Here is a 13678-nt window from a genome sequence, read left to right as displayed (position 1 = left end):
TACCAGTATACAGCATGCAGATTCAATGGCAATCTGCAGCATATGCAGACAAACAAAAGAAGGATCGCACTACCTGATTCAGGAAGTAGATAATCCAAACCCAAAAATAAGCGAAGCAAAAGCAAGCCCCCAGCCAAGACCGCTGGCGTCTCGCCCTGAAACTCTTCCAGTCTCATCGTCTCCCAATAGCGTTGTCGGCTGCTATATTTATCCAAAATAGATTACTTGCTCTACCGACTCTAAAACCAAGTGTCTATGCACTCCGAGTCCTCCGTGAACCGCCATCCAAACAAGCAACTGACAATGATCAAGAACAAGACCCTCCTCAGGCTGTTCTATTCTTCACCATAGCCGCCATCAGCTCGAACACGCATGATCTTCCCACCAACGAATCACTCTGCATCCCTCGATGAGCATGGCAGGGTCAGGGTCACATCCTGCACGGGAGCCTACAGATGGAGTCAAGTCAAGGTCAAGAGCCCGAGTAATAGTATGGTATCACTATTGACTACTTCCCGCTGTGGCGCGAACGAGCCATCATTTCAGCCACGAGTCCATGCTTAGGATGGATTAGATACCCTACTGACTACTGTAGACTCGTAGTACGGTACTACAGTCTCGAAGTGTAGCATTCGGAATCATACAGCCAGCCACTTAATGTATGCAAGACGGACTCTAGCTTGGTCAAGTCTAGCTGGTGCTAGTAGCTACTACCGTAGCTACCCTAGCAGTACTACGGAGTACTATGCTGGTGCTACCTGACTCCAACCCCAGAGAGTCGCTCGCTCCGTTCTCACGTCAAGTGTCAGTGCCCAGTCACTGACGGATGGGCTAGTTGACACTGCAGCACGGATTGCGGACTAGATAGTTCTCCGTACTCTGTGGATACGGACCAGGGGCATTTCTGTCTACCTGTTACTCTGCGGAATATCTCGAGTTTGAGCTCAAAGACTCTTCCAGGCGTCGCCAGTGTTCTTGGCAGTGTCGCACGATGCCTGCTGTCGGCACTCGGCAGAGTCTGTCGTAGATATTATCTATGCGACTATTGCCTGACCTCTGAAAGTTCAGGAACTATGAGTAAAATTTTGGAGCCGGTTTCGGCAAGACAATATTATACGTAAATAATGTTACGTGGAGCAATCAGAAGCTTAAGAACTTTTGAATCTGTTTTGGAATTGCTGGTATATGACTCTCACATGACTGGTATAACATCGTGACCATAGAATGCAAAAAAAAAAAAAAGTAAACGAAAAAATGATCCAGGATCCTCGAGGTATTTGCTCGCGCCATAAAAAAGTAAAGACCCAAAGTAGACAAATGAGTAGATCTCAGATCTACAATGGACGAAGTGAACCAGACACCGCAACTCAAAAGGCATCAACTTTTGGTCCTCGAACATGTATCCATAGTACAGCTCCCGTGACCATGCTCAGATGCATCAAAGTAACAACTCTGACTCGCTAGATCAATCAATACACGTCTATGTGGTAAACAAGCCCACAGCGCAATATCTAGAGGACCTGCCAGACGAAGTCTATGTTGTGACACAGACGGCAAATAAAAGAATGCATCCAATCCCTTCCAGTCGTCCATAAGGAGTTGCGGGCGAACATGTAGCATTGCTAGATTTAGAAAGGAATCTGAGTGCGCCGATGAGCATCCATGAGCTTCCGTCGCACAGCCTCACCGCCGGCATATCCGCTAGCCTTGCGTTTCCGAGTGGGAGTGCGCTGGTCTGTATGTCTGGCATGACGGAAGACGCTAGCAGGCCGGGACGGCGAATTGGCAGGCATGAATTCGCGGTGCTGGGGTAAACGTAAGAGGGCCTGATATCTGTTGTGGTTGCGACGGAAGGCCGTCACAATGCCACGATCCAGATGATTCAGGAAGCGTTCGGCACTATTGCTTTGTTGTGTATCACCTCCACGGTTAGGGGTAGGAGTGCCGGTTACGACTGTCATGGATGCAGTGGCCATTGGCGAGGCAATCGCATCTTCGTCAGATGCTTTGCCCATCTCCTCGTCGGAGGAGCCGTCTCCAAAGTCGATGAAATCCTCGACATTCAAGGCGGCTTCGGGATCATCATCATCGTCGTCGTCATCCTCAAAGGAACTATCAATAGCAAAATCACGAGATGGGTAAAATGCCTCCGGAGGACCCATGACTTGACCACCCGGGGCAATGTCGTTTCCAAGGGCCGTAATCATTAGGTTAGCGCTCGATGCCAACATGGGACTAAGGTCGTGACGATTCGGCGAGGCAAGAGCATCCGTGTCGCTCTCGTCTATGAGGTGCATTGTAGTGGCACGTGGGCTATTGTTGGCAGTGCCGCAAATGCTGTTGGTGGCAGACTCAAGCCAGTCATGGCGGGATGAGGCATAGGCTGGAATGATCACAAGATGTTTCCCCGTACAGTCGACCAAGGCCACCGGCTTGTGGGGGTCTGCAACAAAAGTACCTAAGATTGGACCGCGCCGGCGAGTAGGGGGTTGGCTTTTGTTCTCGTCGGCGGGAGGCAGAGAGGCGGAGGAATCGCGGCGGAGAATGGAACGGGGGTGGGTGATTGTTGCCGGTGGTGGCAGGTCTTCATCTGTGGTCTCGCCATCATCGGCTTCAAACATGTCAGTAGGAGGATCAAGGTCAAAGTCCAGGTATGTTGCATACTCTCATAGCCACTCGACTCGGATCCCTCGGAAACGGCGTCAGACTCGACGTGGTAGATGTTCGAATGGCCATAGTCCGACTCAGCGAACAACTCATCGGACTGGCGACGGCGGCGGCGGCTGCTGCAGTTCTCGTTGTCGTTCTCAATCATACGACGTAGTTGCGGGTCGAGACTGTCCTGTTGCAAGAAATCACTCGGTATCTCATCCTCTGTATGCGAGTCGCTATCCGACGAGGAATCGGAGTCTTCTTCGAAATGGACACGCCTAGGCATTGGCGTCTCTGCAGCCGCCTCGCTGGCGAAGTCAGTCTCACCAAAGGTTTCCATGGCACTGTAGAGCTGATCCTCGTCAAAGAACGAGGCAGCGGACAGCAGCATGTGATCTTCAAAAGTGTTGGTACCGGCCAACTCGAGCTCAGACACTGTGGAAGTCTTGAAAACGTCGTCGACGTCGTGCTCGTCCTCCGACTCGACAATCAGCAGCTCTTCCAATATTTCAACATCTTGGTCCTCATCGTCTCCGTCGCTGATATCGTCCACAGCAGCGTATACATCGTCCGAGCTCTCATACGGATCGCTTTCATCGCTGCTTCTTTGACCGTCATAGCCATCATCGTCGGAAAGCCTCACCCTTTTCCGACCTGTAGACTTGATGCCCGACTTACGACCCTTGTCACGTCGACCATAAGACGGGCCGCGAACAGCAGGCTGTTCCTTTTCATCATCAGCGTCCTCTTCTGATTCATTGGCATCGTCACTCAGGGCCTCGATAGATGAGACCGAGGAGACGCTGGAGATTGACGAGCTCGAAGCTCTTCGCCTATGGTCAGTAGTAAAGGAGCTGAGAGGGAGAGATTTGCTGGACCGCCGTGACGACGAGCTCGCAGACTTGGGGTCCAAGTGCTTCATAAGGTTGAGAGCACGGCTATCTTTGATAAGCCCCTTGGGTGATTTGTGAGATTTTTTAGTTTGCGTCATTGTGTTGATGACAATAGATTTGTTTGTATTTAATAGAAGGGGATCGTCCAGTTTTAATTGTTGTATTGGGCTTTGGGTTTCAGCGGCCCGGGTGTTGACAAAGTTTGATATCCGTAATGAGCGGATCAATTGCGTCAGAGACTCCAAGAGACTGAGGTTCGAGATTCGAAAACCGGAGGAGCAAGGAAGGTAAAGTTTCAACCGTCAATTCATAAAGTGTCGTCTCATATGAAGGAAGGAAGGTTGGTTCGTTATCGTAGATCGAGATTCGAGAGGAGGATAGGTAGATGTGACGACGGATGACAAGGGATCGGAGGAGGGGGAAAGGACGAAGACTTTTCGTTGACCACAAAAGCACCTCAAGTCCTTCAACGGACGTCAAAAGTGCTTTCTCTGTGAATGTGCTAAGGGGCAATTTCGACGCTTTCTCACGGTTTGCGTCGAAAGAGAAACAGATATCGTCAAGTCAAATTGGGAGTTACTCGGAGCTGCTGGACTGAGGAGCATAGGACATGCCCCCCAGTGAGTGATCTACAGCTCAACGAAAGCCATTCTGGCACTGAAACCTTGACGAAATCTGGTATATGATGATCTGAAGTATTTGGAGGATTTTAAAAAAGTAGATAGTAAAAGCACGGTGTTGGTGTCTGAGAGATGGGGTGAATTGGATGAAGGGAAAAGAAGGATCATAGAAGAGGAGGTCGTACTTGGCACTACAAAGTAGGAGTACGGAGCCATACTGCTGGGCAGGGCGGACAGCCTGGCTGTTACAGGCTTACAGCGCAAAACGACCTCGGACGCAGAGACAGACTGCTGGGGCGGACCAATTTTTCCAACTGCAGTGGGGCTTTAATAACCAGGCTCAGCATTCCGGGCGTTTATTGGATAAAAGCTTTCCTTTAGCCATGCTTATTGGTCGGCCGAAAGCTCACCGCATTTTCCGCTCTTCATTTTTCTCCTTTCTCAATTTTTTTGCCAGCAATTTTCTAATTATTCAAGAGCCAATTATTATTCAGATACTGCAAAAGCCTGAAGTCAGGACGATGAAACACTCCAGTCAGGAAAAATACAACAGTGTTAATGGATGGATCTGACGTCAATATCGAGTCAAGATGAGTAGGTCAAGCCTTTTTCTACTCATTAACTAGAGAGGTAGAGAATAATAGAGAGGTACCTGCTTGATAAGATACAGAGTAAGAGACTGGTGTATGCGCGAGCATGTGTAAAGGCACGCCCTCAGATTGAGGTGGTGTTACCTAATGTCGGGTAGATTAGACTGCAGATGGCGTGAACATTTCAGAGAGCATTCAATTCCACAGTCAAACTAAGAAATGACAGCAAAGAGGTGACAATCCTGAATCATGGCAAAGACATGGTAGTGCTCCCGTCCAATAGACTGTTAGATAACCATAGTTGGTGTACGCTAACAAGTTGGGTGACTCATTTGATGATTCGAGACTGAAATTGATGGTCAAGTCATTATGACTATTATGACAGTAAGGCATTGATTCTTGTCAAGGATCAACCCATGCAGTTCATACGGCTTGTGCACACTTACCAAACTCAGAAATTAGATCACAGTTAGAAAATGAAAGGGTGATGATACAGCGACACCCTTGAGGATAGGCACCTATACACTTCACATAATTCTTAACACCCCGTACGTGTACCACCGAATTTGAAAACAAGCCTCCATATCACTCTAATTGATAATCCGACACCATTTGATTAGACATAATCCGTAGTTTGGCTCATTAAGAATAGCCTCACTATTGCCCTCGTACCGGACGGCAGAGCCAACAGTCGTAGGTTAAGCCGGAGTCCTCTGTATGCAAGCAAAGAATGTAGATCCGCTCAGCTTCTTATTCCTAAACTCCAAGCCTCTGAAGATGATCATTGAGGAGGGGCTTTCAGCAGAAGAAAGCAAATTCCACTGCCTGATACCTCATACAGTAAGTGCTAGGTACTATTAGTCCTGATAGTGAACGCCTCCCAAAGCCCAGGATGCTAATTGATCTGTGTCCTATGCAAAAGGGTATCATCAACCCCGCCAAAAATTACCTCTCAGACTCAGAAACGATCTATCAGATCTGGCACTCTAGCTATCATATGTTGTGTCACACCTCATTGCACCCTGGGAATTGTAAACGCTTTAGATAAGTAAATGTACTGATGGTACGGTGTATTAATGCGAGATTGCCCCGGCCGGCAGGATGCTAGCTGCTGCTACGCCTACAGCCAAAATATATAGAATCCGGAGTAAGGTGACTACCTTAGACACTGCCCAAGCAGACTTGTAAGTTGTAGGTACGAATACAATCCCCATCAATCCCGTCTGAACTACCCTAAGTAGGTACCTAAGTATTGGCTCCTCCACCAGTGTTGCGGCCATTGGCCAAGTTCTCACGAAAATTTTTGATCTTGTGTTTCGATCTCCTCATCGTTAATCTAGATAGATTATCATAGGTGCTCTTTCCCTAGGAATTGATATCACTTGAGTCCCCGAACTGTAGCTGAATTGTCCATCACTTGCCCCTGGTGCCCTCGGCTCTCAATAGGATCGGAAGACTCTCCTCCTCTATTCCCCACAGCGGTGGCAACAGCGGAAATGCAGGAAAGAGAACATACAATCATACAGAAGCAGAGATGATCGGAGGTGTCATTGAGAATAATCTCCGCCGTCTTACAGATCGCAGGTCAACATTCAGGCATACCTTACCTTGCCCTTTCGACATGCATATTGACTTTGATACTATTGGTTCAAAAGAGCGGTAAAGGGACGGCTGCAGCAGAAGTCAAACAGATTTGCTGTATATGCAGTACAGTTGGCTTGGCGGGATACCTAAGGTACCTAGACGCCGAATATTATTACTAAATTTACTATTTGGAACCGACGGATCTTACGGTACCCAAAATCACTAACCCGCTGGATCCTGCTTACACGCGATCGGCACAATCTACAACCTGTAATTGGACAATGGGTCTGCTGCACCCCGCAGTAGCCAAATTTTCTATTCTGCCGCATCATGTCCATGTCCAAAGCCAGAAATGGCACTCACATGGCAGTACGGAGTAAATCTGGGCCCGTCCACAACGTTAGAGCGAACTTTATCTCTTACTTCACATATGTCAGAATGATTTCAGTCTGAGGACATCGTCTGGACGCTGGAATATTATCCGAATTATGGAGTACAATGCCTTCCAGGCAACAGAGGAGCAAAAGAGGACCAACTTCGAGGAGCTAGATAGAGAGTGCTTGCCACTTCGGTCCCGTTTTACAAGCCGTCCGATCCACTACCATGGCTCGTGATGTTCGATGGAATGTCTTAGTGTGTCGCTAGTACTGAACAAGTGGCCAAATTCAACGTCTGATCTTCATTGCAGCATTATCATTATTGCGTGACTCAATACCCGATTGATAATCCCAATCCTGAAAGTAACAGTTGCCAAAAAGTGGTATCAAAGAAAAAGCCGCAAAATGAACGATGAGAGACAGGGGTGGTAGGTTCCGGGAGGATACTGCTCATTGCTCGGCTCAAGTTCCTGGATAAGGTTCAACTTTGGGTGTCGGCTTCGTCTGGGACCTTGGCCACATAGATAAGATTGATTTTGACCTTGCTGGCTTCGGAGCAGGAGTAGGGGTGCTCTCGTCCTGTCCTCTCTCAGCGGTAGCAGTGGCTGATTGTCCTGCTTGCTGTGCTTCTTTGACGCCTTCGCGGAGTTCAGCAACTGATGCTCCTGGAGCCGCTGTTGTGACGAGTGTCTCTGTAGGACGTATCCTTCCGTCGGTGGAATCCTCGTTCAATCTGGAGATTTCCTCCTCTGTCACCAGACGCTCGTTCTCTAGGCGTACCTCGCGGCCACGTTTATGACAGTACCAGAGTACGAATAGGAGGACTGTGTGGAACGTTCGCCGTTAGTATGTAAGATAATTTCTAGTAGAAGATACTTACTGAACAAAGCTAAAGACCAGAGCACATTCATTCCCAGGACTGCTGGGAATCGCGCTCTCAAAAATGCCATAATGGACCGCAGCATGCCCACAATCGCCGCTGGTTTACCAACCAGCTCCTTCAAACTTGGCACCTTTATGCCCATCTTATTAGCAGCTGCAGCCGCCTTGCCTACATTCTCAACATTGAGGCCGCTTCGGCTGGCCCTCTCGCTAGCCGCTGCGAGCATCTCCGGTGCCAATGTCTCGGTCCACCTCTCCGGGAGTTTCTCAATCAGTTTCTGAAGAAAGCCTGGAAGCTGCGAATATGTCTGCTGTAGCTGCTTATTGCCATTGCTAAGGAGCATCTCCAAGTCGTGGTAAGCGGTCGGTACGCCATTTATGAGGTCCTTGAAGATGAGAGTAAACTTGCGCAGGAGCTCTTGGGTCTCGTCGCTGATCGAGAAGACGCGGTTGTTATCCGCAGCTAAGTTGAGGCGCTCCAGTATCTCCGTCATGTCATCCGTCTCTTGTTTCACTTCGCTGTTGGCAGGGTCGGAGGATTGAAGGGCTTGCGAGGCATTCGGCTCTGCTGGTACTGCTGCGTCTTTGTCCTAAAACGGAGTCAAGATGTGAGCACGCATCTTGCAAGACTTCCAAACAACGGAGTTCACAGAAATGACGTCGTACCTTCTTCTTCCAGCTTGTGCCCCTCCTACGCAACCAGTACCATGGTCCCTTCTTCTTGTCTGAAGGTGAAGTGCTCTCAACATGGGAAAGCTTCGAATCCGTACGGACGACTCCGGCGTTACTCGCCCTCCGCTCCTCCTCGCCAAGCTCCTTGAACTCCTCAACCGGGGACAGTGGTAGGGGGATATTATATGCCTCGGTGCTTGGGACGTTGACAGGGGGACGGACATTCTCATCACCGTTCAACGACAATGTAACCTCTGCCTCTGTAGGTTGAGCAGTAACTGACTGTAGGAATTGCTCGTCTTCGGCCGTCAGGACTGGGTCATGTGGCTTGTCTGCCTGTGAAGGGCGCCTCCAGTTCTGTAGATAACTAAAGCGTTGCATCTCGATAGGGTAATGTTAGATGTAATCTTGATAATTCTCTTGGAAATCGAATTGTATAGAGGCGGAAAATCCACCAAACGCTCTTAAAAGGGTAAAGATGGATGGACGAAAGGAGAGCATCAGCGGGACATTGCGTTGGCCTCTGAACTTTTGAAAGCAAGGTATCCCTGGCAAACTGCACAAAGGGGAGAAATATATAGTAGCGCTGAGTTAATCGCCACAGCGATCAACATTCATTCAAATGTAAAGTTCTCAGATAGATACTTGTGAATAGTGAGTAGACAGAAGGCCCAAACATCAATTTTTCTTGTAACCAGTAGTCAGGAACTTGATTGCACTGTCACTTTCACACGATGATATCATGCCCCAGGCGTCCATCATGTGAAAGAACCCCCATCAGCCACTCAGTTCCTGCTGTTTGCACAGCCACGATAGCCGGAATAGTGGATACCAGCCACATAATTTCATCAGCTGCCGACCTGATTGGTCCTTAGCTAATCGTGGCGTAGAGGTACCTAAGGTATCTAGCCACGGGCCCACGATTTCATCGAGTCGAGGAAGATACTCGATTTAATTAATCGAGTTTCCCTTTGAGATACAATATATCGGATTTCGATCACTTACATGGGAAAGCCTCTCTAGTGTACGAGTGGATGGTGTTGTTTGCGCAAAGATGCCTTGGAGCCATGTTCGTTGAGTGCATCCTCCATCCTGTCATGACCATAGGCGATATGGGTCCATCTGTCAGGACTACCTTATACTACCTACAGTACTGTAGATCTCTACGCGGGATTCTGGCCTATGAGAAGCACAGAGTGTCAGATCTATACACAGCGAGTTCTCAAAGTTATTCCAAAGCCTCGACAGAGATAGTGTCTACGGCGAAGGCAACGATTCAAGAGTGCTGTGTGCCTTCACATAAGGCCACGCTTGAGATTATTTGAGTCATTCAAGGATACGGTCTGAGTCATGTATAAATTGATCAAACTGGATGGATGATTCCGAGCTCGTCTGCCTGATCTTGGTCTTGATTCTGATAGGCATCCTTGTCAGCAGCTAATCCCATCACATGATTTCGTCGCGGGTCACTCGGCGCTTCCACTTGAACTTCATTTTCTTGTTCTCCTCTCTTCCTCTTTCCTCGCGCTCCCAAGAGTCGGCTATCGTGCTACGTGGATCTGAGCTGGATTCTCGTGTGCCAAGCTTGTCTCAAGACAGTGTTCTTCTAGTATGGTCTTCTCAATGAAGACCCACAGCCACGAGAAGATACACTTCTTGGAACAGCTTCCAGGACTCCCCACATGCAGCCTGCATGATTCGGCAGCGTCGCTTCTTTTTATCGACAAGTTCGTCCAGTCTTTTCCATTGTGCTGGTTCCTTCTGTCGCTCTTTTGCGTTCTCACCTGGTTGTCTCTGGTATCCTTTTTATTGAGGTTGTTGGATGATAATGACAACACCATGACATCCAAACGTTCATTCGTTTCGCGGGATCGAGTGGAAAAGTCCTTCAAGTCATTCAAAAGGATGTACAAGGGACATTCGAAGGTGAAGAAGCAGGGGAAAGAGAGCCCAAAGAGCAAGTCCACAAATGCGTAAGTGACCTTTCGCGCGATTTCGGCTTGCCAACCATCAGCTATATGAGCCTTATGATGGAGTCAACCTCTCTCCGGGAAAAATAAATTGCATCCTTGAAATGATACTGACTATTGAAAGGCAGTCCTCTCACAAGTCCTATAGTTACATTGATTGTGGGCAGGGATCGGCGATGCTTCGTAGCTCATGAGGACGTGCTATCCCGTTCTCCTTTCTTCCATCCTGTGCTAAAGGACCGGTTTGTAGGTGATAATGAGGACAAGGTTCTAGGCTTGCCCGACGAGTGAGTGTCAAGTTTCCCCTTCACCTTCTTTTCAGCCTACTGACATACTGCCAGAGAGCCAGAAATTCTGTCCTGTGTCCTCGAGTTCCTGTACAAGGGAGATTACACCCCGCGCATCGTGCTTGACAAAAGTCAAAACTCATTCAGACTCGAAGGTTACCAGGACAGCTCTAGTATCAACAGTCGCGAATCAAGCGCAGCGACAATCTTTCTTTCTGCCATCAACGGCGTAGTCCTCCGGGACACTGCTATGTACTGTGCGGCTGAGAGATACGGCTTGGAGACACTCAAAAGCCTTGCGCTTCGCAAGCAAGGACTTCAGAGAGGCATCCCTATTGACGTGATCCTGCGATCCGCTCGGTATGCCTATGACAACACGCCGGACTCTGAGTCTCGACTGCGCGCTCATTACCTAGCGATGATCATTCGCGCCCGTCATATCTTCAAGAGCAGCGGAACCATGCAATTTGACATGGAGATGGGCCATAAATTCTACTTTGATTTGTTTGTTGCGATGTGTAACCACGTGGATGATCTGGAGGCACTCGAGTAAGTTCTCCTCCTCTGCGCACTTCTCACTTGTTAACTGACAAAATTTTTTTCGGCAAAGCCGACAGTGATCGAGCACTCAAAATCGTCTAGGACACATCATTACGGCGGATCAAATGGAAGAATGACCTAGTGCATTGAACAGCAAATAACCCATCAGATTGCTAGCCCTGTAACCAGACTGAACATATTGTTTCGCTCTTATCTGATACTCACTCTTTGCTTCTACCGAGGTGGGCCGGTTTGTGGTTTGAGTAACCATTTGCTTTACCACTTTTTAATCTTGCTGGCGTACCGCGTGGCTTGCTTTCTGTATTCAGATGTCACTCCTTGAAGGCTTCTCCTGGAAGCACTCTGCTCTTGCATGCGCCTCCGTTGTTCAGATTGATTGGAGATGTGAAGCTGCTAGTTATATATGCGTCTAATCTCTTGACGCATACAGCAGCTTGTTGATATGATGAGAGAATGATCCTTATATAGGAATTGAGAGATTCGGCCACCTCATTTTACGCCTGCTCCTCTAACTGCTAAGCGATGTGAGGACAAAATCCTTGAAGGTCTAGATATTTCGTATTCATTGGAGTGGGAGCGTAAGTAACATGCCAGTTAATATTAATACATAGGTGGCTACGTAGCTAGACCTGCAATATCATCCTTTTCATAAAGAAATGCTTACGTACGAAACACCAGATAGACCCACTACAGTACTCCCCGATAATGATGCAATATCCCACAAGTCAAGTGCAACAATCCGCTAAGCGTGAAATGCTCGAACAGCTTGAGCTCCGCCCTAAGTCGACTTCTTTCTGCGACCACGCTTGGGTTTCTCCTCAACGGGCTTAGCCTCATCACCGTCCTCGCCCACTGACTTCCTCTGACGCTTCGCAGGCTGCTTCTCAGGCACCTTGGGCGCTTTCTCCTCAGCGGCAGCTTTGGAGACCCGGCCTCTTCTGGTCACGGTTGGCTTGGGCTGGACCTCTTCCTCGTTAGATTCCTGTTGCTCGTCGTCGTCACCGTCGGTGTCGCTCTCTTGCTTGGCGCGGCTGCCCTTCTTGGCTCTTTTGGCCTTGGGCGCGGTAGCTTTCTCCTCGGGCTTGTCCTTATCAGTCTGAGCACGGCCGCGCTTCTTCGATTTGGGAGCCTTTTCCTCCTTTTCGGATGCGGTTTCCGCCTGTGATAGTCTTAGCGATATGCGTAGAATGGGGTTGAGCGGAGCAAGTACCTCTTCCTCGTCAGCCTTCTTCTTCTTTGGGGCACGCTTGCGGAAGCCCGCCATGCCAGGCCGATTCATTTCGGGGTCCTAAAGCCCTTGTCAGTATCAACTTGATATCAATAGAATCCATCCAAAGGCCTACCCCCTTCCAATCCTCATCGTCAACATGTCCCTGCTCCAGAGCCTTACGGACTTTCTCCTGATACCCCGAAGGAAGTTCCTCAAAGCCGTCAATGGCGTCCAGATCCTTCGAGTCACCGCTCGCTTCCTCAACGGCTTCGTTGAGGTTGGCGATGATCTTAGGCGTGACGCATCCCCTGGCCGCGTGTCAGTGATATTGCGAGTCTAAGACATAGGGACTAACTTACCAGTGTCTCCAGAAGAAGCTCTGGAAATTTTCGGTTTCGACCCACGTGCCGAGGCGGAGCTCGCCTTTGCCGATTTTGATCTTGTCCTCCTTGCATTCTTTGTTCTGGCAGCCCGCTCGGCCGGTTGAGGCGGCCTCTGGTTGATGTTAGCGTATTTGTTTGATTTCCGAAGATAAAGTGAAACTCGAAACTGAGATTGATGATCGAGGGGTAAGATAGGCACATGAGTGCTAGATAACAATAATGGATGGATGCAAGATCGATGAAGAGAAGCACGAAGATTATCCACACTTGCAGCTCTCTTGTGTACGGTTGACGTGTGACCGCCACGAGCAATTCTAATCAGGCACGAATACAGGCAATTGCTGACAACATTTGAAAAGGAGAAAATAGTTGTTGAGGACTTTAATTGATGAAGAAATAAACCACGAAGCATTTTATAGATAGAGAAATAAGCTTACCCAAGCGATAAGTTCCCATATTCTATGGGCAGCAGACGACGACGCGGTCCGCGAGCGATGAATGAGTAAACGACAGCAATTAGAGGATTACTTCTTCGATGGAAAACAAACGGAGTTATCGCAATTTCTCCCGAAGATTGGAGATACTGCCAGCAGCACCGATGGGACGGGAACGAGAAGAACCGTGGAGCAGGAGAGAACGGACACAAGATGACGGAGAGAATGATGGAGAGAAGATGACGACGAACGGAACACGCCAAAGACCAATACCGCAGAGTATGCTCCCACAACACAACACCTTATGGCCCAACCAATGGTCGTCTTTAATTGATTGTAACATAGAACAATAGTTTGAGTTTCTAAGACCTCGATAATTTTCGCGTATGCATTTTGGAAGGTATGTAGTCAATAAGTACTTGGCTACATTGCCTTACTCCTTAATGGGTAGACGATCTACTGATCGATGAGACAGCTGCCCCCTTTGTTCTGTCTTTCTTTTATTTCAATTTCATTCTACTTGGAACTACTCGTTGCAATACATATTCTTTGGTCTATTTACT

The 13678-nt window shown here is 48.5% G+C and overlaps 4 protein-coding genes across 4 annotated transcripts; 1 reads left to right on the top strand and 3 right to left on the bottom strand.

Annotated features, from left to right (window-relative positions):
* Positions 1-1628: 1628 nt before the first annotated feature.
* Positions 1629-3643, bottom strand: Aspvir_005771 (uncharacterized protein; the record flags this gene model as incomplete). The annotated part of the gene is made up of 2 exons (XM_043268984.1): positions 1629-2611; positions 2665-3643. 2 exons carry the CDS (start codon positions 3641-3643, stop codon positions 1629-1631), a joined length of 1962 nt encoding a protein of 653 aa, XP_043124919.1.
* Positions 3644-7178: 3535 nt separating this feature from the next.
* Aspvir_005770 (uncharacterized protein) lies at positions 7179-8651 on the bottom strand (the record flags this gene model as incomplete). The annotated part of the gene is made up of 3 exons (XM_043268983.1): positions 7179-7540; positions 7597-8188; positions 8265-8651. The coding sequence occupies 3 exons, from the start codon at positions 8649-8651 to the stop codon at positions 7179-7181; spliced, it is 1341 nt and encodes a 446-aa protein (XP_043124918.1).
* Positions 8652-10109: 1458 nt separating this feature from the next.
* On the top strand, positions 10110-11080 carry Aspvir_005769 (BTB/POZ domain-containing protein; the record flags this gene model as incomplete). Its single annotated transcript, XM_043268982.1, has 3 exons — positions 10110-10243; positions 10369-10527; positions 10582-11080. 3 exons carry the CDS (start codon positions 10110-10112, stop codon positions 11078-11080), a joined length of 792 nt encoding a protein of 263 aa, XP_043124917.1.
* Positions 11081-11866: 786 nt separating this feature from the next.
* On the bottom strand, positions 11867-13137 carry Aspvir_005768 (uncharacterized protein; the record flags this gene model as incomplete). The annotated part of the gene is made up of 5 exons (XM_043268981.1): positions 11867-12247; positions 12299-12376; positions 12432-12606; positions 12658-12793; positions 13119-13137. 5 exons carry the CDS (start codon positions 13135-13137, stop codon positions 11867-11869), a joined length of 789 nt encoding a protein of 262 aa, XP_043124916.1.
* Between the last annotated feature and the right edge of the window lie 541 nt (positions 13138-13678).

Source organism: Aspergillus viridinutans, assembly GCF_018404265.1.
Source record: "Aspergillus viridinutans IFM 47045 DNA, scaffold_3, whole genome shotgun sequence".
In the NCBI taxonomy this organism is placed as follows: domain Eukaryota; kingdom Fungi; phylum Ascomycota; class Eurotiomycetes; order Eurotiales; family Aspergillaceae; genus Aspergillus; species Aspergillus viridinutans.
The sequence above is the reverse complement of the archived record's forward strand: the minus strand, read 5'-3'. Positions and strand labels throughout refer to the sequence as shown.